This window comes from Gadus macrocephalus, chromosome 4, assembly GCF_031168955.1.
Source record: "Gadus macrocephalus chromosome 4, ASM3116895v1".
In the NCBI taxonomy this organism is placed as follows: Eukaryota; Metazoa; Chordata; class Actinopteri; order Gadiformes; family Gadidae; genus Gadus; species Gadus macrocephalus.
In genome coordinates this window covers 11,989,431-12,017,095 of record NC_082385.1, presented here as the reverse complement: position 1 = coordinate 12,017,095, position 27,665 = coordinate 11,989,431, and the positions used below count along the sequence as shown (strand labels likewise).

Sequence of the window (27,665 nt, the reverse complement as noted above, 5' to 3'; positions counted from 1 at the left end):
TGTGAGTGAGTTTTTTTAAGTTTCACAGTTGTTCAAAGTTTCAAACTGCATCACATTGTGAGGTGACCTAATGGCTACAGTTGTTCATATTAGAACACACGTGGGTGGAAATAGCAGATGGCACTTTTCTTCATATTATACACAGCGTTGGCCTATAATCTGCCTGATTTGGAAACACAAAAGACAGAATGGCAAATAAGCAGATGGTTCACTAATTTATAATTACAATAAAGGTATATAATCCCATAGAATAATAGACCTCAAGTTAAACGGGTTTATGAGTTTTGCCACCTGCCACATAAGCCTGTATGCAACGATATTGACTAAGGTGAAACTTTAAGGTCTTCTGAATGCTCAACAAAAATATGCTGTATCAGTTGCTTGGGACAGCAACAGGTGCGGCCGACGTGTTTCGGCAGGTTTATGAATCGTAGCCATTATTGCCGCCAAGGAGTCTCAGCTCAACTATGCTGAGAAAAGATCCTGAATTGTAGCGTTATCCCGGTCTTACGCAAGGCAATTTCCGGCTTCTTTCACTTCCTATTATGTCTGGACACCACTGTAAGCAGCAGAGAGAGAAAAACAATAAAAACAAGGAGAGAAATATGCAATTTTGACAAAATTAGTTTTCAAACATTGAACTTAAACGGATATCACCATATGATCCTCCCTCTCTCTCGCCCGTGTGTCCCGCCCTCTCTCCCGCCTATAACGCTAATTCGGAGCATCCCGTTCTGTTCCGCCTGGGAACAAAGCGGTTAACCTCCTCCCAACTTGGCAGCAGTTTACTCTCAGTCTTCTTTCGCCCTCCATTCGAAACCACTGCGTTTTTATTGCACGAGTGGTTTTACCACAACTTTTGGTTGGTGTTTCGAGCAGTTACTGCAAACAGTTTGGGAAACATTATCTGGTAATTGGTAGAAGCCTATATTTGGCTTGGAGAAATATGACGCCCGCGAGGAGCCTTCCACGCGCGCTTCGATGCACCGCGGCCGGACCCCCGGAGACGCACCACAGAAGGGTGTGTAAACTAGTCAAGACATGGGTCAAAGGGTAAACAAAATTTAACCGACATCTATTGCCATTATCATTCACTGTTGTTGACTTATTGGTAATACTGTATTGCTAAATCATATATCCAGTGGTATGTGAAGTAGCCTAGGTCAATAGGTCATCATATTTCAAATTTATGATAAAATCGAAATTGTTTTTATTCATGTAGTCTATACTTTTTAGTGTCAAACTATTGTATCCGTAAACATATTAGCAATGGTGTTTGGAAGTGACTTCTCTCTTGAAACAACAAGTTCTACCACGTGTAGGCCTATCTATTTCCGAGGCAATCGAGGATTACTTTGATTGTCAATCTGAGACTATTATGCATATGGACTCAGTAGATTTTTTCACGATTTAAGTAAATGTATTACAAAGTTTTCCGAAATGTGAACAAGCGCTCCTTTGTGTCGCTGCCAGCAGCTGTTGGTTAAGATCAAGACAGTTGTAGTAGACAGCTGCAGAACTCTGAGGCCTACTTGAGAAAACAAGTACAAGAACAAGTTCCAAGGGTCAAGAATTCTGGCGCTTTTATTTTAGGTTCGGAGAAACTTTATAATGATTATCAGCATAGATCAGCAGCGTACGACCAGTTAAACATGAGGTGTATTCTTTTGTATTCTGTTTTTTAAAAACAGGTTTCAACCGGGGAGAGGACGTTTTGCCAGTTTGTGTGCTTGTTGCTTATTGATTATTAAAGTTTTCTTAACGGGGCATTGATATTTAATAATAATAATGCTTGATTGAATGTTATGCCCGGTGGGTGCATCAGACAGTGCTGCTGCAACTTACAACCACATGTAGCCACAGGATCCTTTGGCTCCACCTAATATATTTCTCTCCACTAAAATAAGCCTAATGCCTTCTCTTCTCAATGTCAAAAAGGTCAAATACTAACATTACTCGATGGTGATTGTTCATCAATGCTTTATCCTATATAATTATAAATACAATGAATGATGATCTAATGATGATAAATATATATATATATATATATATATATATATATATATATATAATAATTATTATTATCATTAAAAAGGATATCACTATATCCCTTCCTTCTTTTCAAGGAGGAAGGGATTTTCTTTGGGGTGGGTGAGTTTTGATTTTGGCCAATGCTCATCCAGTTCAACTTCCGACCCGCTGCGACCCTGTGTGCGAACCGAGCCCCACTTCTGGGTCCGGACCTGTGGTAAACACCGCCGCCGTCTGCGACCCCATTTCAAATGACCCGATCTCCCCCCTCACCCCCTCCCCCTGTCCAGGATCCACATGGTGAGCACGCGTGGTCGTGAGGGAGGCAGCATGCCCCCCCGCTGACGTCCAGCCCCTCGCCCCCCCGCTGCCCCCAGGATGCCGGTGCAGGCCGCCCAGTGGACCGAGTTCCTGTCCTGCCCCGTCTGCTACAATGAGTTTGACGGCAGCGGCCACCAGCCCATCAGCCTGGGCTGCTCCCACACCGTGTGCAAGACCTGCCTGCACAAGCTGCACCGCAAGGCCTGTCCCTTCGACCAGACCCCCATCAGCACGGAGCTCCACCTGCTACCCCTCAACCACGCACTGCTGCAGCTGGTGGGGGCTCAGGTGAGGGGACTGGGGTGTGTATGCGTCTGTGTGTTTGTTTTTGCGTGTGCGTTTTTGTGTGTGCGTGTGTGTGTGCATGTGTGTGTGTGTGTGCGTGTGTGTGTGTGTGTGTGTGTGTGTGTGTGTGTGTGTGTGTGTGTGTGTGTGTGTGTCTGTGTGTGTGTGTGTGTGTGTGTGTGTGTGTGCGTGCGTGCGTGCGTGCGTGTGTGTGTGTGTGTGTGTGTGTGTGTGTGTGTGTGTGTGTGTGTGTGTGTGGTTGTGTGTGTGCGTGCGTGTGTGTGTGTGTGCGAGCGTGTGTGTGTGTGTGATTACAACCCCCTTGAATTCAAGTCCATGCAACAATTGAATGAATCCTTGAATGGCCTTTATGGGAGTCATGCTCATGAAAAGCACTATGAATGCTCTTTGTGTTTGAAAGGTGCATCATAAATACACTTATAAATGATAAACAAATCTATAAATAAAGCAGCCTTGCATCAATATAAGTCCAGAGTCAGCAGAGAGACACATGCAGAACAACTGTCTGTTTGCAGTGTGCATAAGTTTCTACATGCGAGTACATGTGTCTTTGAAGTAGCATTTCTCCGGTTCCTCAGGTGCCGGACGTCCAGCCGGTGTGTCTGAGCAGCGCTGAGGAGGCGGAGCACTACGAGGTCTGCAGGATGTGTGTGGAGGAGTTAGCTCTGTACCTGAAGCCCATCAGTGGAGCCAAAGGTACCTGTTGGATAATGTTAATGATCATAATAACACTAGTGGGTATGGTCCTTCTATTGTGGACATGTCAACAACATGGAAGTTATGTTGTAGGACCATAACAATGTAGGATTACAGTTATTTATTTAAGAACGATAGTGATAGCCCTTGTATGCAATTGTTCATTTCCAATACTATACATTGAACCATGTGTACTGTGGTGGTTAGTGAGGTCCCCCCTTCACTTTAGGCGTCTTTGAGTGTTATTAATTATTATTATTCTTCATGTTTAACCTCTGTTTTCCTTTTATTCCTAGTCTGTTTTACATAGTTTTGAATGATGACTATATGCTCTGTAAGGTGACCTTGGGTGTCTTGAAAGGCGCCTCTAAATTAAATGTATTATTATTATTATTACTGTATTTTCCATGCTAAAATACTGATTGATAATTGATGGTAAATCATCTTGTCGTTTAGTCAAAATTCTTTAAATAGTTATGGCAGCTGTGTGTTGGTGAACCTGGTGTCCAGTGATGATTACTCATAGGGCAGATTCTGATCTCCATGATAATAAAATGAGTTAAAATGTCTGAGGACATCAGGGTCAAACCACATGGTCCACCTATAAACCAGGGTCAAACCACATGGTCCACCTATAAACCAGGGTCAAACCACATGGTCCATCTATAGACCAGGGTCAGATCACATGGTCCATCTATATATCTTCTGTTGGTGATCCATCAGATCCATCACTGTATTGCCAGTAATGTTTTGAATTTATCTCTCTCTCTCTCTCTCATCTCTCTCTCTCTCTCTCTCTGTCTCTCTCTGTCTCTCCTCTCTCTGTCTCTCTCTCTCTCTCTCTCTCTCCTCTCTCTCTCTCTCTCTCTCTCTCTCTCTCTCTCTCTCTCTCTCTCTCTCTCTCTGTCTCTCTCTGTCTCTCTCTCTCTCTCTCTCTCTCTCTCTCTCTCTCTCTCTCTCTCTCTCTCTCTCTCTCTCTCGCTCTCTCTCTCTCTCTCTCGCTCTCTCTCTCCTCTCCTCTCTCTCTCTCTCTCTCTCTCCTCTCTCTCTCCACCAGGCTCGGCCGCCCTGAGCCCCAGCCTGCTCAGCCGGCCCATGCAGAGAAGCTTGTTACCATGGTGAACTGCCAGCTGGTGAGGAGGAGGGGCGTGTGCGGGGTGATGCGGGCGGGCCGGTCGCTAGGGGAACGCACGGTGACGGAGCTCATCCTGCAGCACCAGAACCCCCAGCAGCTCTCCGCCAACCTCTGGGCGGCGGTGCGGGCCCGGGGCTGCCAGTTCCTGGGGCCGGGTGAGCTGGGGCCCACGGGGGGCCGGACACTTTGTTTACACAATGTTATATAACATTACAGTAAATTCTTATTCAGTGTCTTATGATTGCACTATGTAATGTTATATACCATGAACTTATTGTGTTGCATTATTTAATATGATGTTTATATAACAGTTCATTGTGTAACATTATATTATGTTATATTCAAATATATTATAGCATATTAGATTACACTATGTTATGTTATCTAACAACTTCTTATTCAACTTACATTATATAGAATGATGTTGTAACAGTGCATAACAATATATCATAATACTTTATCATTATGTTATTTTGAAATTTATTTCTAGTTTATAACATTATATTATGTTATAGAACTGTTATAGTATTCTGTTCTGGAAGCTGTGTGTTGGTGGACCTGGTGTTCAGTGATGATTACTCATAGGGCAGATTCTGATCTCTCTGATAATAAAATGAGTTCAAATGTCTGAGGACACCAGGGTCAAACCACATGGTCCAACTATAGACCAGGGTCAAACCACATGGTCCAACTATAGACCAGGGTCAAACCACATGGTCCATCTGTAAACAGGGTCAAACCACATTTTATGTCTCTTATATATTGGGTACATTGTAAACTTTACATCTGTTCATAGTTTTTGGGTACACTTTCATCACTGTTTCTCTGGAATCTCAAACCCATATTTTTTAATTTACTGTCCTCAATCTCTCCCACTTGCTCTTTTTTCTGTCTCTCTGTCTCTGTCTCTGTCTCTCTCTCTCTCTCTCTCTCTCTCTCTCTCTCTCTCTCTCTCTCTCTCTCTCTCTCTCTCTCTCTCTCCTCTCTCTCTCCCCTTCTCCCCCCCCTCTCTCTCTCTCTCTTCTCTCTCTCTCTCTCTCTCTCTCTCTCTCTCTCTCTCTCTCTCTCTCTCTCTCTCTCTCTCTCTCTTTCTCTTTCTATGTGTGTCTCTCTCTCTCTCTCTGTCTGTGTGTATTTCCTCTGTCTTTATCTCTTTATCTCTCTCTCTCTCTCTCTCTCTCTCTCTCTCTCTCTCTCTCTCTCTCTCTCTCTCTCTCTCTCTCTCTCTCTCTTTCTCTCTCTCTCTCCCCCAGCCATGCAGGAGGATGCGTTGAAGCTGGTTCTGCTGGCGCTGGAGACGGCTCAGCGCTGTCCAGGAAGGTCCTGGTTTTGTTTGTGGTCCAGAAGCTGGAGGCCGCTTCCCCCAGGCCTCCAAGACCAGCATCGGACACGTAGTGCAGCTCCTCTACCGGGCGTCCTGCTTCAAGGTAAGGCCACGGCCCAACCACATGCCTGTGTGAGCCACAGGGGCTGAACGCGTCAGATTCACCTCCAACCACATGCCTGTGTGAGCCACAGGGGCTGAACGCGTCAGATTCACCGATTTCATTTATGTCTGACCGCTATACTGGCTGCATGTGCTGTGAAGCAATACCTTGTGCAAACAACATGCATGGACGCTGCGGGTACAGCGCACACACATGCTGTCACACAAGCACACATGCACATTGTTCATTTATCAAAATGCCTGACTGTGTTGTTAGAACTCTGTTGTAGATTGAATGAAGCATTATTATAATAATGCTTCATTACAATCTGCAAACAGGTAGACGACCTGATTAGAGGAGACTAGAATAGAGCCTCATTTACAACCTTGAGTCATTCGAAGTCATCAGGGACTAGCGCTGCTCATTATGCTTTTAAACGCTGACTCAGCTATAGATTAGTGTTGTGGTGAATATTCTTTTACTTAATACGACAGTGTTCCCAGTCACAAAACGCTAGTCCATGGGGCTTCATCAAACAAGTAGACAAGGAGAGAGAGAGACAAAGAGGGAGACTGACAGACTGAAAGAGGGAAATACAGAGAGAGAGAGAGAAAAAGACGGACTGCTTAGAATACGGTTCATGACACTTCCAAAGGCTCCTTCAGTCTGCTGCTGTGAGACAGAGGGTTGCAAAGAAAGAGAAGAAAGAAGCAGTCGAGGGGAAGACTTTGTAAATGAACAGCGGAAATTTAAACCCGGTATCCACTGGTGTCTTGTGATGATTACTCATAGGGCAGATTCTGATGAGAGGAACATTCCCCTCAGCTGATCAGAATTTTGAGTTTCAAGTCTGAAGACACCAAGTGAAAGCCAAACAATTACCTACATTTGACTCAGTTAAACCGACCTGTGTGGCTATGCGTATCTATAGTCCATTATTTATATCATTCTTTGACATTATTGGTTGAAATGTGAGGCTTGCCAGCGTGGACGAGTTATCAATATAAAATGGCTTTAAAACAGAATGTACTTTAGTTTGGGTTGCATAGTCCTACAAAACATGGACGGTTCTAATGCGGAGGTGAACGTCTGATGTAATGTGAAGGGGACTGGCTTGTGCCCTGCAGGTGACTAAGCGAGATGAAGACTCGTCGCTGATGCAGCTGAAGGAGGAGTTCCGGTCGTACGAGGCGCTGCGGCGAGAGCACGACGCGCAGATCGTCCACATCGCCATGGAGGCGGGCCTGAGGATCTCCCCGGAGCAGTGGTCCTCCCTGCTCTACGGCGACCTGGTCCACAAGTCCCACATGCAGTCCATCATCGACAAGGTGCCTCTCACGCTCCAAACCTAGCATGACGTTTGGTATAATGAGGACAACTCCATCCCAATGTCATGCTAGCAACTACTTACTTAGCATTGTGTAGCAACTTACCCTAGGTATCTTTGTAGTATACGGGAAATGGGTTACCCAACCATTGTAAGGGCTGGCACTTGGTTCTATGAACATCCTTATGTACTGACAGTGATACATAGTTGTTTCTCTTTCCTCGGACAAATGTACTTGTTGTAAGTCGCTTTGGATGAAAGCGTCTGCTGAATGCTCTAAATGTTAATGCAAATGTAATATTAAAGTTTGAAATATAAAGGTTTTTATTCCTTTTAAAAAGGGGGTAGTGTAGTGGCTTGAGTGTTTGGCTGGAAAAACCCAGGTCCACGTCTCCATTATGTTATGCCTGAGCCCCACCAGCTCCTTAATGCTAAACCATGGTTTCTTTGTGGATACAATGAACAGAGCAGAACCTACACTGCATGCATAAAAAGTATACCACATTTTTCATTCATTTTGTGAAAATGAGACCTTCACCCGTTGTCCACTGTGCCCGCCATACCTCACGGTCTATGATATGTATTCACTCCGCTGTAGCTGCAGTCTCCCGAGTCGTTTGCCAAGAGTGTCCAGGAACTGACCATCGTCCTGCAGAGGACCGGAGACCCCGCCAACCTCAACAGCCTGCGGGCCCCTCTGGAGCTGCTGGCCAACATCGACCACAACCCAGGTGAGCACCTGGGGGACCTGTCTGGGTCGCGCCCAGTATGAATCCACTGCACCGGCTCAGGGAGGCTAGGTGTGTGGGTGGAGGATGGACTGATGGATGGGTGGAGGATGATGAGTGGATGATGGAGTGGTGGTTGATAAATGGATGGATGGATGGATGAATGGATGGATGGATGGATGGATGGATGGATGGATGGATGGATGGATGGATGGATGGATGGATGGATGGATGAAGGATGGATGATGGATGGATGGATGGATGGATGGATGAAGGATGGATGGATGAAGGATGGATGATGGATGGATGAAGAGTGGATGGATAATGGTTGGATGGATTGATGATGGGAGATTTACGATGGATGGATGATATATTGTTATATAGTTAGGAGCACCCTTGTTAAAGTAGAGATTTGATTTGATTTCATATCGGTGATGTTACACTGTTGGACTGGCCAACATGCAGACAGGGAGGCTGTGAAAACATGTTTCATGATGTTGCTATGAAGTTGGCGGATGGTTTCGGTGCGATTTGAAAACGTGGTCCCGTAACCATGGCGACTGATTTTTCAGTGGGCGTTTTTCTGGAAAGCCTAAAGTCAACATTAAACATTGTTTTCATCGTTGTTTTACTTGTCTTCAAGAACCTGTTTATCTTTTTTCAAGCATTTGAGCAAGAGCATTCCATAAAAAACTTTTTACCATATAAAATTATATAAAAATGTCACTGTGCCACAATACCAAGAGGAGGTTTTAAAAATATCTTAATAGAATAGTAAGTGATCTAAATTCTCTTCTGTTCTGGCAGCTGTGTGTTGGCGGACCTGGTGTTCAGTGATGATTACTCATAGGGCAGATTCTGATCTCCATGATAATAAAATGAGTTCAAATGTCTGAGGACACCAGGGTCAAACCACATGGTCCAACTATTGACCAGGGTCAAACCACATGGTCCACCTATAGACCAGGGTCAAACCACATGGTCCAACTATAGACCAGGGTCAGACCACATGGTCCACCTATAGACCAGGGTCAAACCACATGGTCCATCTATAGACCAGGGTCAGACCACATGGTCCACCTATAGACCAGGGTCAAACCACATGGTCCAACTATAGACCAGGGTCAAACCACATGGTCCATCTATAGACCAGGGTCAGACCACATGGTCCACCTATAGACCAGGGTCAAACCACATCGTCCATCTATAGACCAGGGTCAAACCACATGGTCCATTTATAGACCAGGGTCAGACCACATGGTCCACCTATAGACCAGGGTCAAACCACATGGTCCAACTATAGACCAGGGTCAAACCACATGGTCCATCTATAGACCAGGGTCAGACCACATGGTCCACCTATAGACCAGGGTCAAACCACATGGTCCATCTATAGACCAGGGTCAGACCACATGGTCCACCTATAGACCAGGGTCAAACCACATGGTCCAACTATAGACCAGGGTCAAACCACATGGTCCATCTATAGACCAGGGTCAGACCACATGGTCCACCTATAGACCAGGGTCAAACCACATGGTCCAACTATAGACCAGGGTCAAACCACATGGTCCATCTATAGACCAGGGTCAGACCACATGGTCCACCTATAGACCAGGGTCAAACCACATCGTCCATCTATAGACCAGGGTCAAACCACATGGTCCATTTATAGACCAGGGTCAAACCACATGGTCGGTCCATCTATAGACGAGGGTGGTTGGGAACATTTTGTTTAGAGTTTTGACAAATGTTTGCCTTTAACCTGTTCGATTAGGTTTCATAGTCACAACCCCACAATGACCGTCAGCTCATTCCTTCCAGCATCCTGACATGCTACTGCTCATGGACCCAACTATATGCTGCTCTTACTTGTTGTCCAAACCCACCACGGCCAAACTACAAACAGATTAAAAAATAGCCATAATGAGCGGTAATCCAGACAGTTGATACCATAACACTCGGAACAGGAAATCTAGCTGCCACAATATAATTTTACTATAATCATATGTATAAATGTTGTAGAAGTGATGGGGAATAAGAAAGATATTGACAGTTTTTAACTTTAATACTGATTTAATGTTTGGGTCGGCCTTGCAGGATTTCATATTTGATATTAAATATTAAATTTAATATCTTGCCTGTGCCTCTCTCTCTCCCTTCTGAACTCTCTGTTCTTCTGCAAACAGATTAACTTTCTCTGTTCTTCTTCTGAACTTTCTGTTCTTCTGCGTGTACATTAACTCTGTTCTTCTTCCTCATGTAGATTAACTCTCTCTGTTCTTCTTCCTCATGTAGATTAACTCTGTTCTTCTGCATGTTGATGAACTCTTTCTTTTCTTCCTCATGTAGATGAACTCTCTGTTCTTCTACCTCATGCAGATGCCCCGGCGCCCTCGTGGGAGGATCTAGAGAGTGTGATGCTAGCGGTGAAGCTGGTGATCCAGGGACTGGTGGAGTTCATCCAGAACTTCAGCAAGAAGAACCATGAAAGTCCACAGGTAAAGTAATGTGTGACAGCATGACTTTGTGACCAACGTGTTAATTGGTTTGTGTTCGTCCTCAGGCCAACAGCAAGTATAAGACTAGTATGATTACTGGAGACCAATAATCAATAATCATTGGTTTGTGTTCAGCCTCAGGCCAACAGCAAGTACAAGACCAGTATGTGTCGGGACCTCCGCCAGCAAGGGGGCTGTCCCAGAGGAACCAGCTGCACCTTCGCACACACACAGGATGAGTTGGAAAAGTAGGTGACACACACATGTACACACACGCTCTACCATAACATGCATGTGTGTAATTGAAACAAATGTAACTCCTAACGTCTCCTTCCTGTAACTCATCACGGTCTCCTTCCTTTAACTCAACACCGTCTCTCTGCTGTCAATCATCACCGTCTCTCTCCTGTCAATCATCAACGTCTCTCTCCTGTCAATCATCAACGTAACTCATAACTATCTCCTTCCTGTAACTCCTAACTATCTCCTTCCTGTAACTCATAACTATCTCCTTCCTGTAACTCATAACTATCTCCTTCCGGTAACTCATCACGGTCTTCTTCCTGTAACTCCTAACTATCTCCTTCCTGTAACTCCTAACTATCTCCTTCCTGTAACTCTACACCGTCTCTCTACCGTAACTCATCCCTGTATCTCTCCTGCTCGCCCCCCAGGTTCCGACTGAGAAACAAGAAGATCAGCAGCGCAGGCCGCCCCTTCCCCTTGTCCCAGGGGATTATGGGTAAGACCGTGACCAGCGGTGAGGGGGAAGAGCTGTCGGCGGGGGAGGGCCAGGCGTACAAGAGGACGCTGGAGAAGGCGGGGCCCGCTGCCTCAGAGACGGTTCCCACGGCGATGTGCCAAGCCCAGCTCCTCCTGAAGAGCTCCTCGGGAACGGAGGAGATAATGAGGGGGACCGCCAATGGGGCCGGGGGGGACTCCGCCGGGCTGTCTGGGTCCAGCAGGTCTTCCGCAGGCTCCATGGAACAGTAAGACCTGTTTCCTTTATGTTTCCTGTATCTGCCTCTAGATGGTCGATGCTTGCATGTTGTTTAGATAGGCGTTACGCAATGCAGGGTACATTTATAAACAGGGGATTTTGATATGGAATGAAGATCAATTTGATGAAGATCAAATAAAAAAGCTACTAAATTAAATTGTTACAAATGTACCCTTCTAATTAAATGTATAACCACTACAAATATACACTATTGAAAAGGTGAAAGCTTATAAAATGAACTGGTTAAGACCTAGTAAAATTCTTAATTTCTTTGCATCTCTTTTGATGCAAGGCAACATCAACATCATCTCACATCAAACATCAACATCATATATATTATTCATAATCTGCTATAAATGGATCAGCTCTCTCTTATTGTCGTTCTATGTGTATGGTTATCTCTTTCCCCAGGGCGCTGGCCTCTCCTCCCAGGACCCCGGTGAGGAACCCTTCCCCATTGTCCTCCATGGCAACCGTTGGACACCAGGAGTGTGGCGCTTCCATGCCCAAACAAGGGCATTTCCTGCTCCGGGCTACACAGCCTTCTCAGACATCAGAGCTGTACTACCAGGAAAATCATCCTTACCAGACCTCCAGTGAGTCAAATGTACTAAATTATTATTATGAATACTAAATGCAACTGTACTAGCCTCGGGTCTTGTGTCTTGTCGTTTATCTTGTGTTCTTTATGTTTTTCCTCTTGTCGAAACTCTTTATTCTCTCCTATCCTCCTCTCTCCTCTCATCTTCTCCCTGCTAATCTCACCTCCTCATCTCTCTTTCCACTCCTCTCATTTCCTCTCCTCTCCTCTCCTCTCCTCTCCATTCCTCTCCTCCCCTCCTCTCTCCTCATCTCCTCTCTTCCTCTCTTCTCTCTCTCTCCTCTCTTGTCTCGTCTTTTCCTCCCTCTCGTCCTCATCTCCTCTACTCTCCACTCCTCTACTCTCCGTTCTCCTCCTCTCTGTGTTTGTCAACCCTTGTGGATCCTCCTCCTCTCCCTCCCCCAGCCTCCTTCTACCCCTCCTCCCTCCACCCGCCCCACAAGCCCTGTCTGGCCCGCTTCCTGCGCTCCTCCAACGTGCAGGAGTCACACCTCCCCCCCTCCCCTTACCCCGCAGACCCCCATCAGTCCTCCACCTCGTCCTCCTCTTCATCGCCCTCCTCCTCCTCCTCCTCCTCTGCGTACGCAGCGCCTCCATCCAGAGACCGGCTGGGGCCCCCCGCCTACCACGCCCACCCCCACCCGGGGCCGCACCATCAGTACGGGCCCCTGGCGGCGGGACACTGCGTCTACGCCCCCCTGTACGACAGCAGGAGGGTGTGGAGGCCACAGGTGAGGCCGGGGTTAATGGAGGATTGGAGAGAGAGAGAGAGAGAGAGAGAGAGAGAGATGAGAAATGACTTTATTGATACATTTCTTAATTTACAATGGTTGTTTCTTTTTTTCTTTTTTTTAAAGCTACATTAGCTTTACCAAAACAGATATACTAACCTATACCATGTAAAAAGTGTAACTCACCATCAACAAAAGAAAACAAAACACCATCAACATCCCAAATGTTTTTAAAAGAATCCAGATCTTTCATCTGTTCATAATACTTAAAATCTAGTAAAATCCTTGCTTTTACCAAACCCTTGAAAGTTGCAACACACTCTTTAGCTTGACCACTGTCTATTTTCTGCTTTCTACTATAGTAGATTGCAAGTATTGCTTGACCAAACAAGAAATTAATCAATCTCCCTTTTTTCTTTTTCATCTTGCCATATGAAAAACAAAAAATAAAAACCTGCTCGCTAAAGTTCTCTCCAAAGGAATTTAACAAACTTCTAAGCAGAGTAAATAACGGTGTCCATCTGCAACAATATAAAAAACAGTGAAAAATTGTCTCTCTAAAAGAACAAAATGGGCATGTATCTAAAATGGCAGCGTTTAAAATAGATATGAAAGCATTCACTGCAATTATCCCATGTAGTACTCGCCAATGAAGATCACCAATGTTTTTAGCCAACGGTGGCTTGTGCAACATGCCCCAGGCAGGTCTCTCCTTTGACCCGGAAATGTTCTCTCCAGGGCGTATCCTTTCTAGTCTTTAGCTTCCCTTTGTTCACAGCTTTAACACACACTTTATACAGAGTTTTCCCCTTAATACAGTCCAGTGCCATCCACTCCTTACTCCCCACCTCCAGAAGAGGGCTCAGCTCCTCAGAGACTGTTAGTTTGGCCTTAACAGCCAACCGCGGAAAAGGGTCATTCTGATCTGGTATCTTCAGTCCATTACTCCAGTCTTTCAGTAGGTTATGTTCCTCTTCTGATACCGTATTCCTTAGGCTTGCAAGAAGTTGTTCCGTGATGCGAAGTGAGTGGATCTCCAGTTTGGCAGCCAGTGCCATTGTGTCAGCTATAGTCCCTCCAGTCAGTTGTACAAAGGTTTTCACTGTCACCACACCACATCTGATTAGAGATCCAGGTTGCCAGGGAATCTCCAACCGTGCTCCTTTTAGAATTGGCTCCCTTAGAAGCCAGTGAAGTGATGGATTAGAGTCCAAGGCAGTTTTATCAATCATATTCCACATTTTAAAAACACTCACATAGAAAAGTGGCAAACATTTAAGATTAAAGAAAGATGAGTCAAGAAAGCAAAATTCCCTACCAAAGTTCAAATTCCCAACTCGACCTAAAATCAATTCTGCAACTGGCCTCCATGGTAAGGCTGGTGGCCCATAAAGAAGACTTTTTAAAAACTCTAGTCTAAAAGCTCCCTTCCTACTTTCAAGGTGGACTAAACCCTGCCCTCCCTCTTCTTTAGATAAATATAAAACATCTTGTGGTAAGAAATCTAGAATAATGCCCTGAATCCTTGCTAAAAGACCAGCTGGGGGGTCTAAAACGCTAAGTCGATGCCATAATACAGGTGCCACAAGATTGTTAGCAATAATGGTGCGCCCCCTAAATGACATACGAGGTAAGAGCCATCTCCATTTCTTAAAAGTGCCTTGCATTCTTTCCACCACTCCTTCCCAGTTCTTTATGGCCATTGACTCATCCCCCAAATGAACTCCTAAGTACTTGATGCCATTTGTGCCCCATAAAAGCCCTTCAGGTAGTTTTGGTCTTTCTCTTTGCCATTTTCCTACAATTAATGCAGTACTCTTAGCCCAATTCACTTTTGAGGATGATATTTTTCCATAAAGCTCCACAATATGGGTCAATGCTTGGACATCACTATCCTCCCTAATAGCTACAATAACATCATCTGCGTATGCAGAGAGAAGAAATGGAGCAATACCATCAACTACCGTGACCCCTCTCATCTCTTTCCTAAGTCTACACAGTAAGGGTTCGATTGCAATTGAGTAAAGCATACCCGAGACACTACAACCCTGTCGAATACCCCTGCCAATGCTAAAAGGAGCACTTAACCCACCGTTGACTTTCAGTACACTTTCAACCCCACTATAGAGCACCCTGATCATAGCAATGAAACCAGGGGAGAAACCAAAAGCCTCCAACACTTTCCAGAGGTATTGGTGCTCCACCCGGTCAAAAGCCTTCTCTTGGTCCAAAGAAATAAAACCAAGCTGGAGATCCAATGAGTTGGAGATGTCCAAATAGTCAACATGAACAACCTGATCCATCACGTCCCTCAGACGATTTGCCAATGCTTTCGAGATAATCTTGTAATCAGTACACATTAAACTTACTGGCCTCCAGTTTTTAACCTCACAGAGGTCACCTTTTTTAGGTAGAAGAGTGAGGACAGCTCTCCTGCAACTAAGAGGAAGACAACCTTTCTCCATACTGTCATTTAAAACAGCCCGAAGATCTTCCCCTAGAAAGGACCAAAAAGCCTTGAAAAACTCCACTGGAATGCCATCGATCCCTGGTGCTCTGCCCTTTTTCATGCCCTCTAGTGCAAACGTTAGCTCCTGCATTGAAATAGGTTGTCCCATTTCAGCTCTTTTTTGCTCAGATATCTGGGGTAGGTTACTGAGAAAAAGGGTTAGACCGTCTGGGTTGTCGCTGTATTCACAGGTGTATAATTTAGAACTCTGCAGCTCTTCTCCTAATATCAGATGATTCTGTGAGTTCGCATCCATCAGCAGATCTAAGACAGTGGATGAGACGGCTCTGTCCATTCTTTTTCTCTAAATTAAAAAAGAATCTTGAGGGAGCATCCATCTCCGCAATATTCTGGAACCTAGACCGGATCAAGGCTCCCTGTGCTTTGATCCCCAACAGATCCGCCAACTTGGCTTTTTTAGATTTAAGTGCATGCATCTGACCTCGATCTCCTGTGGATCCGTATATAGTCTGGAGTTCCACAATACCAACCTCTAGATCTTTGATTGATCTGAGGGTGTCTTTAGTGACGTTAAAAGTGTACTGATTACAAAATTGTTGTATTTGTATCTTGCCAATATCCCACCATTGTTGAAGAGAGCTATATTTCGCCTTCTCCAACTTCCAGGTGCTCCATAGATAAATAAAACATTGCCTAAAATGCCTATCATTTAATAAATCTGTATTAAAATGCCAGTATGCGCTCTTAGGTTTGACCCCACTAATAAAAACAGTGCCAATTACCATAAAATGATCTGAAAAACCTACTGGTGACATAAAACATGATTTAAAAAACGGGATGTGATGTCCATAACAATAAAAACGGTCAAGCCTCGCTAGTGATAAAACCTTATCTCTGCAGTGGGACCAGGAATATTCTCTTTCAGTACTGTGTTTAGAACGCCACACATCCTCCAGATCATAGCTTTCAACTATACGCTTTAAAATTCTCCTTGACTGCAGATGTGGTTCAATGTGATTCCTGTCCAAATCACTAATGGTGCAGTTAAAATCACCGCCGACTATTAAAAAATCGGTTGAGTTGCAGCCTTCTAAAGTGCTTGATAATTTATCTAAAAACACTAGTCTATCCCTTTGCAAAACTGGTGAGTAAATATTTAAAAACACTATTGTGTTTTTTTCATATTTTGCAGTGACTTTTAGGAGCCGACCCCTAACATGGCTAAAAAATGGCTAAAAAAACCCTGCCCACCCCATTCTCTCTGCCATTCAACCTCAATGTCCTTGCTGCTGTGTGTTTCTTGGGTAAAAGCAATGGCAATTTGTTTTGTTTTCAGGACTTCATACAGCAAATTCCTTTTCTTAACGTCCCTTGCCCCAATTACATTTAAAGACGCAATCCTAAAACTACTCATGTTTATGAAAAATGTTGAAAACAAGAGGCAACGTATCAATAGTGTAAGCCTATATCCACTCAACAGGTTGTTATTTACTGTTTGGCCATTCATCTTCATCATTTTTTTGCAGCTTTCGCACCAGTTTCCTCAGCCTATATACCTCTGTCTCTACAAGACCATCCCCGCCCTTCTGTCTAATTAGTTTCCGCACAGTCCCAATTAACAGCAAACGATTAGGAAAATAATCTTCAACCACAACGTCTCTTTTGCCTTTAGTTCTTTCCAAAAACGTTCTTACTTGATCTAGACTATATCCCTGTCTCCCCTGTCCATCTGGAACTAGTCTTTCTGGAAGAGACGAGTCTGAGAAATCCCTCTCACTATCTGATGTTGTTTCATCTTCAATTGTCCGTTTTTTTGAAGGCCCAGAAGTAGCTTTCCCTTTATCTTTTTTTTGCTTTCTCTTGGTGGGTGGAACTTTAAGAAGCGTACCATCCTCCTGTACCATTATTTGATCCTCATTAAACGAATCCCCTGTCATGTCCACAAGACTTGTTTCCGCAATGCTTTGAGCCTGAATTTGCTCGTCTGACTTTGGATCAACACTGTTTGAAATATTCACGATTTCAAAACGAATAGGTGCACTGCTGTTATCGGTCTCCGCCACCTCAGCCTGATGCTCCGTCTCCAGACCTCCAACGACCACTAACATCCCGCTACCGCTCGCCGCTTCAGGCAGAGCCCTTTGCCCCGCCGGCCCTGGCAACGGCGCAGTCACTTTATCCGGGCAGCTGCGCACAGCGTGACCTGCCTGACACATCCGAAGCATTTCATTGCTTCTGTAGTCGCATAAATCGTGTAATCAAAACCATCAATTTTAAACCTCAAAGCCAAATTCAATTCATCACTCCCTGCCTTAAGGATCATATACACGTATCTCCTGAATGACACTGCGTGTTTCAGTTTAGGCGATTTACAACCCGAATACATCAAATAGCCGACACAAGCTGCCCATGACGGGACAATTCCCTTTCCAAAGCGTCATCGCTTATAAAGGGAGGCAAATTAGACAGAACAACTCTTTTTGAGGGATTATTAAGCGGAAAAACTGCAGTTTGCGTGTTTCTCAAAACGATGCCACGTTCGACAAGAGTGTTAACTTTATCTATGGCGTCTAGAAACATAACTACAGCGCCATTCATTCTGGACAATGCCTTAATACTATCACAGCCCACCACCTCACCAGCCGCTAACCCACATTCCTCCACCGAAAACTCCACGCCGACCGGCACCTTAACGCCATGCCGGCGCGAGAGATTTCTCAAACCCGTGTTCATTTTTTTTGCACAACCAACAACCAGCTTACCGCTGGCTGCCGCCGAATTTTTAAAAACCTCGAAACAGTGCTCAAACGTGCTTGTGACAATAATACAAAAATAAAAGTGAAAAAGTATGTAAAAACCAAACCTTTAGAGAAAACAGTCGCGCTCCGACACCACAATCTCCACAAACGCTCACGCATGCGCACGAGAGAGAGAGAGAGAGAGAGAGAGAGAGAGAGAGAGAGAGAGAGAGAGAGAGAGAGAGAGAGAGAGAGAGAGAGAGAGAGAACAATACACAGAGAGAGAGACCAGTAAAGAGAGAGGGAGAGAGAGAGAGAGAGAGAGAGAGAGAGAGAGAGAGAGAGAGGGAGAGGGAGAGGGAGAGGGAGAGAGAGAGAGAGAGAGAGAGAGAGAGAGAGAGAGAGAGAGAACAATACACAGAGAGAGAGACCAGTAAAGAGAGAGAGAGAGACTTGGAGAGAGATACACAGAGAGAGACACAGACACAGAGAGAGAGACCAATACACAGAATGAGAGATATGGATAGATGGATTTGTTAACAGATAAAGAGATTTGTCAAATGTTGTTGGTTCCCTACAACATTTGACCGTGTGTTCCTCCTGTGTGTTCTCTCTGTCTCCTTGCCGCTGGGCTTTCATGTTCCCTCCTTCCGGTGGTGTTTGGTGCGTCGGCTCCGGGTCTCCAGCTGTACCACAGAGAGGACGCCAGGAGCAACTCCCTGCCCCCGGAGGTGCTGCATGCGTCAGTGTACCAGCCGCCGCTGCGCGAGAGGTTCAACTCCTTAGACAGCAACTACTGCTCCGGTGTGGAGCACCGCCCAGGGCTGCACCAGGTAGGGAAACAAGCGCACCTCTCTCTCTCCATCAACCATCCTTCACTTGTCTTTGTCGGTCTCTTGTTTTTAATCCTTCATGTGCCTGAACAGGATTCCTAAAAGAGTGATCACACACACACACACACACACACACACACACACACACACACACACACACACACACACACACACACACACACACACACACACACACACACACACACATACGCAGATACAAACACACGCACACCAATTATTTATTTTGTGCCTTTATTGGATGGCTTTTATTAATTCGAAGCCAGGGAAACAACTTCCCACGCGAACACAGGCAGAAGAACAGGCAGCTTTGAAGCCAATAGAAACACGTCTAGATAAACCATGAAAAAACACACATCTTCCTCTTCTGTTTCTTGTGTTGCTGTTTTCTCTAGCCAACTAGCTATCTAACAGCGAGCTAACAAGCTCTCCGTGTCACGTTTTGATGCTACCGCAAGTGCGCCGCCAACTTCCGCTGCCATATATAGGCAGGCGCTTCCGCGGCGCTATCTGACCAACTTATGGCGGACTTTCTTTCCCCGCATTCATTACGGCGCACACATACCCTCTTTGAAGTTCTCTTCCTCTGCTCAACACCCACGTTATCTCACCTCTACCTTCGCTGCCATACATCATCATCATCATCAGCACCACCACCACCACCTTCCTCCTCCTCCCCCTCCTCTTCCTCACTCCCACCTCTCTTCCATATACGTCTCTGACGCCCTCCGTTCTCACAGCCGCTTCCTGCTCGCATTATCCCTCCCGCCACGTGCGGAGCCTCATCCCGTAGGCGTCTCCACCAGACGATGTAGTTAATGTAATATAATGCAGGAGAGCTAATGACCACGCTTGCTCTGCAAACCCTTAATGTGTTTTATGTTTTTTTCTGTTTGAAATTGGTTGACTATTGTACAATGTACAAAATAATCGACCATGATTTTTGGATGGATTGGATATTTACTATGTCAATTAGTCACTGAATTGTCCTATTGCCCCTATTTTTCCCCTCTTCTCTCCTCTCTACTACTCTTCACCCTTCTCCTCTCTCTTCTCTTCTCCTCTCTTTTACTCAACTGCCCTATTTTTTTCTCTCCCCTCCTCTCCTCTCCTCTCCTCTCCTCTCCTCTCCTCTCCTCTGCTCTCCTCTGCTCTCCACTCTCCTCCCTTATCTTCTCCTCCCTTCTCTCCTCTCCTCTCCCCTCTCCCCTCTCCCCTCTCCCCTCTCCTCTCCTCCTCTCCTCTCTCCTCACTCCTCTCCATCAGGACTATGGTCACGTTCCCCTCGGTTACGAGGATCTGTTCAGGAGGAAGCAGGAGCAGTGGACCCATCACCACCACCATCACCACCATCACCATGGCAACACAAACAGGCCCTCCCAGTCCTCCCCCATCTTCACTGTTGACTTCAGCTCAGAGGTAAGAGTGTTTGGAAGTCAGAAATTGTAGATGTGTGGGAAGAACATAACAGACTTGAATTGGCAATGTGAAATCCAACCCTGGATAATTCACTCCCCATTGTCCGGCCAATAATCAGATGTGCATCATGTGTAAATGAACATGGATTAAAAGTGTGTTCAAATAACTATTAGCCTGAATGTGATGTAGTGACACTATTTTGTCGTCCAAAGTCTAAAGGCAGGAAAATAAATAACTAAAGTTACTTCCAGAAGTAGATTATACTAGATCCCATATACTTTATAACAAATTCAATTTCATAGAATAGCTAGAAATATCACCCACCTGTGGCTGGCTTCTAACTAAACAAAATAAATAAATAAAACGATACAAATCATTTATTTCCCTAACAATTATACGCATGTCGTAAACCGTGCCCAAGTTATCATCCTGACGTTCTGATGTCAACACACATTTTCACCCCGGTCTCAGCTCCATGAGGGGTCTTAAGGGGGCCGAGACCGCTCAGTTTAAAATGTTTGGCCAGGCTACATCTGTCTTTCACTTGGCTGTCTGGCTGTTGTGCTTCAAGCAGTCCTTTTTCAGGGCTTTCACACAAGCCTCAAACAGCAGTTTATACACGCCTCCCGCTGCTGATTTTGACAGAAAATCGTTCTTAAAAAGGGAATTGCACTCTGCTAGTGCTATGTGATTGCTCAGAATCATAGACTTCTTCTTCAATTTTGAAACAGTAGCCTTAGGATGTTGTTGATTCAGCCTTTCTGCGGCTATCGCATTGTTAAATCAATGCATTTTATTTTATGAAAACAAATGCCCTTCCCAAAATTGACCGGCCCCCTAAGTCGCGTCATCCTGGCCCAGGGTCTGAAACATCCAACCCTGTATCCACACTGCAGCGGTGCAGAAATGTACAGCCACCAATGTTACGGATATCAGAGAGTTTGTAAGTCCAAGCAGCCGGGCTTCGTTCCCGTGACCCCACTGAAAGGGAAAGTGACGACCTGTTCTTGTAGTTGTGGTGTGTTTCAGCATGTGTGTGGGTTTTCATTCCTTTCTCTCTCTCTCTACTGAGGCCATCGCCGCAATGCTATTTTAGCGTGAGTTAGTTGCTAAGCAACTGTGTAGGAAGATACCAACACTGAGACCCAGATGCGGTTTGGGTACCAAAGCCTTTGTGTGTGCACGTGTCCGTGCGCACCTTGTTTGTCCTTGTGTCGGTGTGTGTTTCTTTGTGTTTTTTTGTGCGCATTGTTTTGTGTCGCAATGAGGTTAGGGCTGTTTCAGACCTAAAGTGAAAAAAAACTGCCACCTCACCTCTCTGCTTGTTTTATGAGGAGAGCAATCTCCTCGCCAGCAAACTCTAGTCAACTCTTTCAATATTATCTACTCTTCTTTTATTAATTTTCCCTCTCCCCCTACTCCTCTCTTCTTGTTATTCTAAAATCCTCTGTTCCTATCCTCTATCGCTCTACTCCTCTCCTGAATCTATCTTCCTCTGTTCCCCTCCTCCTCTGTTCCCCTGTTCCTCTCCTCCATCGCTCTGCTCTCCTTAATCAATCCTCCTCTGTGCCTCTCCTCCTCTGTGCTCGGCTCCTCTCCCCTGCAGCATGTGGAGAACAGTGGGGGTCCGTGTGTGGGCTGCCGATTCCGAGCGGAGGACAGCCTGGCCCACTACTCCCCCTGGTCCTGCAGCACCGTCCGGCCCTGCATCAGCCCCTTCGAGCCCGACAGCCAGGGGCCCGGCCCCGCCCGGCCCTGCTCAGAGCGCTCGGTAAGGCCGACTCTGGGGGTAAGGTCATGTTCTTATGAATGACGTCATGGATTTCATCCTCAGAAGACTTCAGAATAGAGGTCATGAAATAAAAGATGATGGATAAATGAGTTAGTACACAGGTTACAGTCAACGCATGAATAATACGATACCATTTTGGGTTTCGTGGTTTGCGCAGGAAGTGGACAGCAAAGGAGCAGGAAGTGGCAGCGGAGGCGGCGGGGACGCGGGGACGCGGTGGCTGGCCCCCCTGGACCCCTACAGGCGGCTGAAGGAAGAGGACCCCATCATTCCGTTTGGCGAGGGGCCCATAATCTCCAAGTGGGGGGCCATCTCCCGGGCGGCCAGGACCGGCTACCACACCTCCGCCCCTGTCCAGGCCACGGCCTGCCAGGGCAGCGCCTCCACCACACCCATCAGCCTCAGAGGTAGGGGAGAGATAGGGCCTACACCACGCAAAGGGGAAGAATATTAGATTAACGTTCATTTGTAACCGCAAAACGTCTCATAACAGGCAACTCGAAAATTTTTCAACCAATCCACGGCCATCCTATGTAACCCATTGCATCACTTTACATCTAAACAAATAAATATCTTAATGAATTAATAGATACGTAAACACGTAAAAAATGTATGGAAGAATGCAAGGAGGAATCAAGTGGTACAACTAAGAGGAATTGCCCTAGTAGACAGAAGTCCTTCAAAAGAGCAGCCAAACACAACGATAAAAAAAAAAGAAAGATTGTGTCGTGTGTATTTTGTTGATCTCTTCCCTGCGTTGACTTGTGTTGGGATGTTTTTGTGTAGACTACGTCCCTCACTTGGATCACAGCGACTACCGCTGGAGCTCCAGAGGTTCTGACTCCTCAAGTCACTCCAGCTTCCTAGAGAGGTAATCCCTTCTATATAACCTCTATACATACCTACTACCTAGCCCTAACTCTAAATATAACCTCTATACATTACTACTAGCTCCATATATAGCCTCTATACATAACTACTAACCCCATATATAACCTCTATACATAACTACTAGCTCCATATATTGCCTCTATACATTACTACTAACTCTAAATATAACCTTGATAAATAACTACTAACTCCATATCTAACCTCAATACATAACTAGTAACTCCATATAGCCTCTATACATAACTACTAACTGCATATATAACCTCAATAAATAACTACTAACTCCATATCTAACCTCAATACATAACTAGTAACTCCATATAGCCTCTATACATAACTACTAACTCCATATTCAACATATCTCTAAACAACGTATTTCCAAAGAGTAAGAGTGTCCACAAAGGCCTTTGATATTATAAACGTTTGTAACATATGACTCTCATACCCTCATATCATATCATATCGTATAAGACACTGATTTACATGTTAATGATATTATTATAATATCAAGTTGTATTTTGGCACTGAGCAATGTGTCTGTGTGTATCTGTGTGTGTGTGCGTGCAGTGAGCAGCTGTGCGTGTCAGACCTGGCCGCCCCCCGCAGGTCCCTGAGTGGCGAGGACCTGCAGGCCCACCACCAGACGGCCTACAGCCAGGACCGGGAGCAGCCCAGCGAGCGCGCCCACGGCCAGACAGAACCGGGGCGGGACATCGAGCTGGAGCTGTCGGTGCTGGACCTGGAGGACTCGGACGCGCAGCCGGTCCAGTCCCAGGTCAGTTAGCCTGCGGCGGGCAGACCGCACCGCGAGAGCCACCGCCGCTCGGCTGGCGCTGAAGGAGGACGTGGGGAAACGGGTCGGTACCCGAGGCTGACGTTAGCCACGTTGACGTACAGGCCCTGGGACACGCCCTGCGTTTCTTTTTCTGTGATATCGTTGAGTTTTATGGACTGAATATCAATGTTAAAATATGTTAGCTTTCTGCTTAGAGGGCTTTGCTGCTGCAGAGCCTAGGCCAAATATAAAACAGATATATTATATGAGTTATGAATCGCAATCTTGAATAATGTGACGGTCTCACGGGACCAGGAAGCCCCTGCATAAGACGCCGTGTCGTGACTCTCTATGCGACCGGTTCGACTGAAGAATCTGGATCCTTCGGATCAGAGGACTTAATGATCTTTGTCTTCAAAGGAGTCGTCTCAGGACCCCTCCTCCCTCCTCCTCCTGCAGCCCCCACCTCCCCCCTCATCCTGCTCTGTCCCCCTACCATCCCCTGAGGACGAGCAGGCCAGGCCAGACAAGGTGGACGCTCACCTGCTGAAGAAGATGGCGTTCAGGTGAGTTACCATGGTAACATGCACGGCAGCCTGTATGTCATTCTTGTTTTTTTGTCGGTTACATTTTGACGGTTTAGGTTTGTTGGTTAAGTTATTAGATCCATGTTGAGAGAACCTGAAAGATACACGTAGGATACACAGATTGCCGTGATAACAATGGAACAGGTTCATATATTCATATTGTATTCCCACTACACATTAAATGAAATGACACAAAGGTTTTTTCAATTATCATTCAAACAATTATTATTTAATTTTTACATGAATCATTCCATACACATTTGTGTTCTGCAATCTCATTTCACTTGCTCTTGACCAGTTCTCGATGTTGTAGTGTATTGAAGATGCATTACAACATCAAAGATAATTTCCATTGACCAATTAAACAAAAGAGTATTCTACTCTATTTTCAATCTAATAAATCTCTCTCTCTCTCTCTCTCTCTCTCTCTCTCTCTCTCTCTCTCTCTCTCGCTCTCTCTCTCTCTCTCTCGCTCTCTCTCTCTCTCTCTCTCTCTCTCTCTCTCTCTCTCTCTCTCTCTCTCTCTCTCTCTCTCTCTCTCTCTCTCTCTGTCTCTGTCTCTGTCTCTCTCTGTCTCTGTCTCTGTCTCTCTCTCTCTCTCTCTTTCTCTCACCCTGTTCCAGAATGTCCCCTGGAGGTTTGATGTCGGAGGGTCTTGGTGTTAGTAAACTGATGCTGCGGACCAGACCACCTCGGCGGGGGAACACAGGGAGCTGCCCCCCCACCACCCTGGGAGCAGAGATGCTGCTCAACGGAAGCTAAGAAGACAAACACAGGCTGCGGAGTCATAGACCTTGACTACTGAAGACAGAGTCTTAGACCTTCACTACTGAAGACACACAGAGTCATAGAGCTTCACTAATGAAGACACACAGAGTCATAGAGCTCCACTACTGAAGACACACAGAGTCACAGACCTTCACTACTGAAGACACACAGAGTCCCAGACCGTCACTACTGAAGACACACAGAGTCCCAGACCTTCACTTCTGAAGACACACAGAGTCATAGACCTTCACTAATGAAGACAGAGAGTCACAGACCTTGACTACTGAAGACAGAGAGAGTCATAGACCTTCACTACTGAAGACAGAGAGAGTCATAGACCTTCACTACTGAAGACAGAGTCATAGAGCTTCACTACTGGAGATATTAAGAGTCACAGACCATTACTACTGAAGACATACAGAGTCATAGACCTTCACTACTGAAGACACACAGAGTCATAGACCTTCACTACTGAAGACACAGAGTCATTGAGCTTCACTACTGAAGACACACAGAGTCATAGAGCTCCACTACTGAAGACACACAGAGTCCCAGACCGTCACTACTGAAGACACACAGAGTCATAGAGCTCCACTACTGAAGACACACTGAGTCCCAGACCGTCACTACTGAAGACACACAGAGTCCCAGACCTTCACTTCCGAAGACACACAGAGTCATAGACCTTCACTAATGAAGACAGAGAGTCACAGACCTTGACTACTGAAGACAGAGAGAGTCATAGACCTTCACTACTGAAGACAGAGTCATAGAGCTTCACTACTGGAGATATTAAGAGTCACAGACCATTACTACTGAAGACATACAGAGTCTTAGAGTTTCACTACTGAAGTCACACAGAGTCATAGACCATCACTACTCAAGACAGAGTCATAGACCTTGACTACTGAAGACAGAGTCATAGAGCTTCACTAATGAAGACACACAGAGTCATAGACCTTCACTACTGAAGACACACAGAGTCATAGACCTTCACTACTGAAGACACAGAGTCATTGAGCTTCACTACTGAAGACACACAGAGTCATAGAGCTCCACTACTGAAGACACACAGAGTCCCAGACCTTCACTACTGAAGACATACAGAGTCATAGAGCTCCACTACTGAAGACACACAGAGTCCCAGACCGTCACTACTGAAGACACACAGAGTCCCAGACCTTCACTTCCGAAGACACACAGAGTCATAGACCTTCACTAATGAAGACAGAGAGTCACAGACCTTGACTACTGAAGACAGAGAGAGTCATAGACCTTCACTACTGAAGACAGAGTCATAGAGCTTCACTACTGGAGATATTAAGAGTCACAGACCATTACTACTGAAGACATACAGAGTCTTAGAGTTTCACTACTGAAGTCACACAGAGTCATAGACCATCACTACTCAAGACAGAGTCATAGACCTTCACTACTGAAGACACAGAGTCAAAGACCTTCACTACTGAAGACACACAGTCATAGACCTCGACTACTGAAGACAGAGTCATAGATCTTCACTACTGAAGACACACAGAGTCAAAGAGCTTCACTACTGAAGACACAGAGTCATAGATCTTCACCACTGAAGACACAGAGTCATAGAGCTTCACTACTGAAGACACACAGAGTCATAGATCTTCACTACTGAACAGTCCTGTTGCCTGCCTCACTGATACAGGGTAGGATCACCAAGTTCATCTCGCGTATTTCTTTGTTTTGTTTATCTATTCTCCTGTAGCAACTTAAGTGGCCAATAGGCTCTGTGGCTTCCAATAACCCAAGAGATGATTGGCAGGAGTGATGAGTTATTAACATTGACCGTCCCACCCACCTTGTGACCTTATCTGTGGGTTTCACATTGCCTTGCAAGTTAAGTTCATCCATGTTGTTTCCCCCTGATTACATTAAGGTTGTGCTGTGGCCAACGCTTTTCAGCCACATAACCTTAGGGTCATCGGCCCAATGGACATGTGCTAAAGCACCATCTGACATTATGCTCTTTTTGTTGCGTGTAGCTTCCGTTGTCTATTTTCGTCAAATGCACAGGTGTTGCTGTCATTTTATTTTTTAACTGGTAGACATACGTTGCATGCCTCGTTCGGCATTCCCATGTTCCGTTTAATGTGAAAATGTCAGAATATCAAATGAACAGCTTTAAGCAGCTTTATGAAAGCTATCATAGACTGTTGGCTGTTGACTGTTATTATTTTACAATAACTAGTATCTACATTAACTATCAAACTCTAAAATTACCCCTCACTATGAATTCCAACATCGGTTCTTCCCAATCAGTTGTTATTAGATCTTGTTTTGAAGTTTGTTCTGTTTTTCTGTGTGATGTTTGCTCATGATGCTGTTCAACTCACCACAATCACAAAGCTTCTGCCTGTGCAGACTTATGCTTACAGACACACAGAGGCACAAGGCTGTTTCATTGTCTGGCTAGTCAAATGACCCGTAAGCCCATGACAAACTCCCAATTCACCAGTACCCCACGGGAGCCTGGGAAACAACAGAATACTGTTCGAAGCAGAGCATCTTACCTACGCACTTTCACTGTCATCAAA

The 27,665-nt window shown here is 45.4% G+C and overlaps 1 protein-coding gene across 1 annotated transcript; it reads left to right on the top strand.

Annotated features, from left to right (window-relative positions):
* The first annotated feature begins 406 nt into the window (after positions 1–406).
* On the top strand, positions 407–26,430 carry rc3h2 (ring finger and CCCH-type domains 2). Its single transcript, XM_060050254.1, is given in 23 exon segments — positions 407–1,053; positions 2,322–2,640; positions 3,237–3,354; positions 4,412–4,453; positions 4,456–4,644; positions 5,743–5,781; positions 5,784–5,840; positions 5,843–5,916; positions 7,044–7,244; positions 7,842–7,974; positions 10,354–10,472; positions 10,608–10,720; positions 11,147–11,461; positions 11,884–12,068; positions 12,479–12,804; positions 18,699–18,845; positions 20,130–20,282; positions 21,889–22,053; positions 22,232–22,481; positions 22,861–22,945; positions 23,533–23,740; positions 24,161–24,306; positions 24,951–26,430. Coding segments are annotated over 22 exon segments (3,435 nt in total). The 5' UTR covers positions 407–1,053; positions 2,322–2,409; the 3' UTR covers positions 25,090–26,430.
* The last annotated feature ends 1,235 nt before the right edge of the window (positions 26,431–27,665 follow it).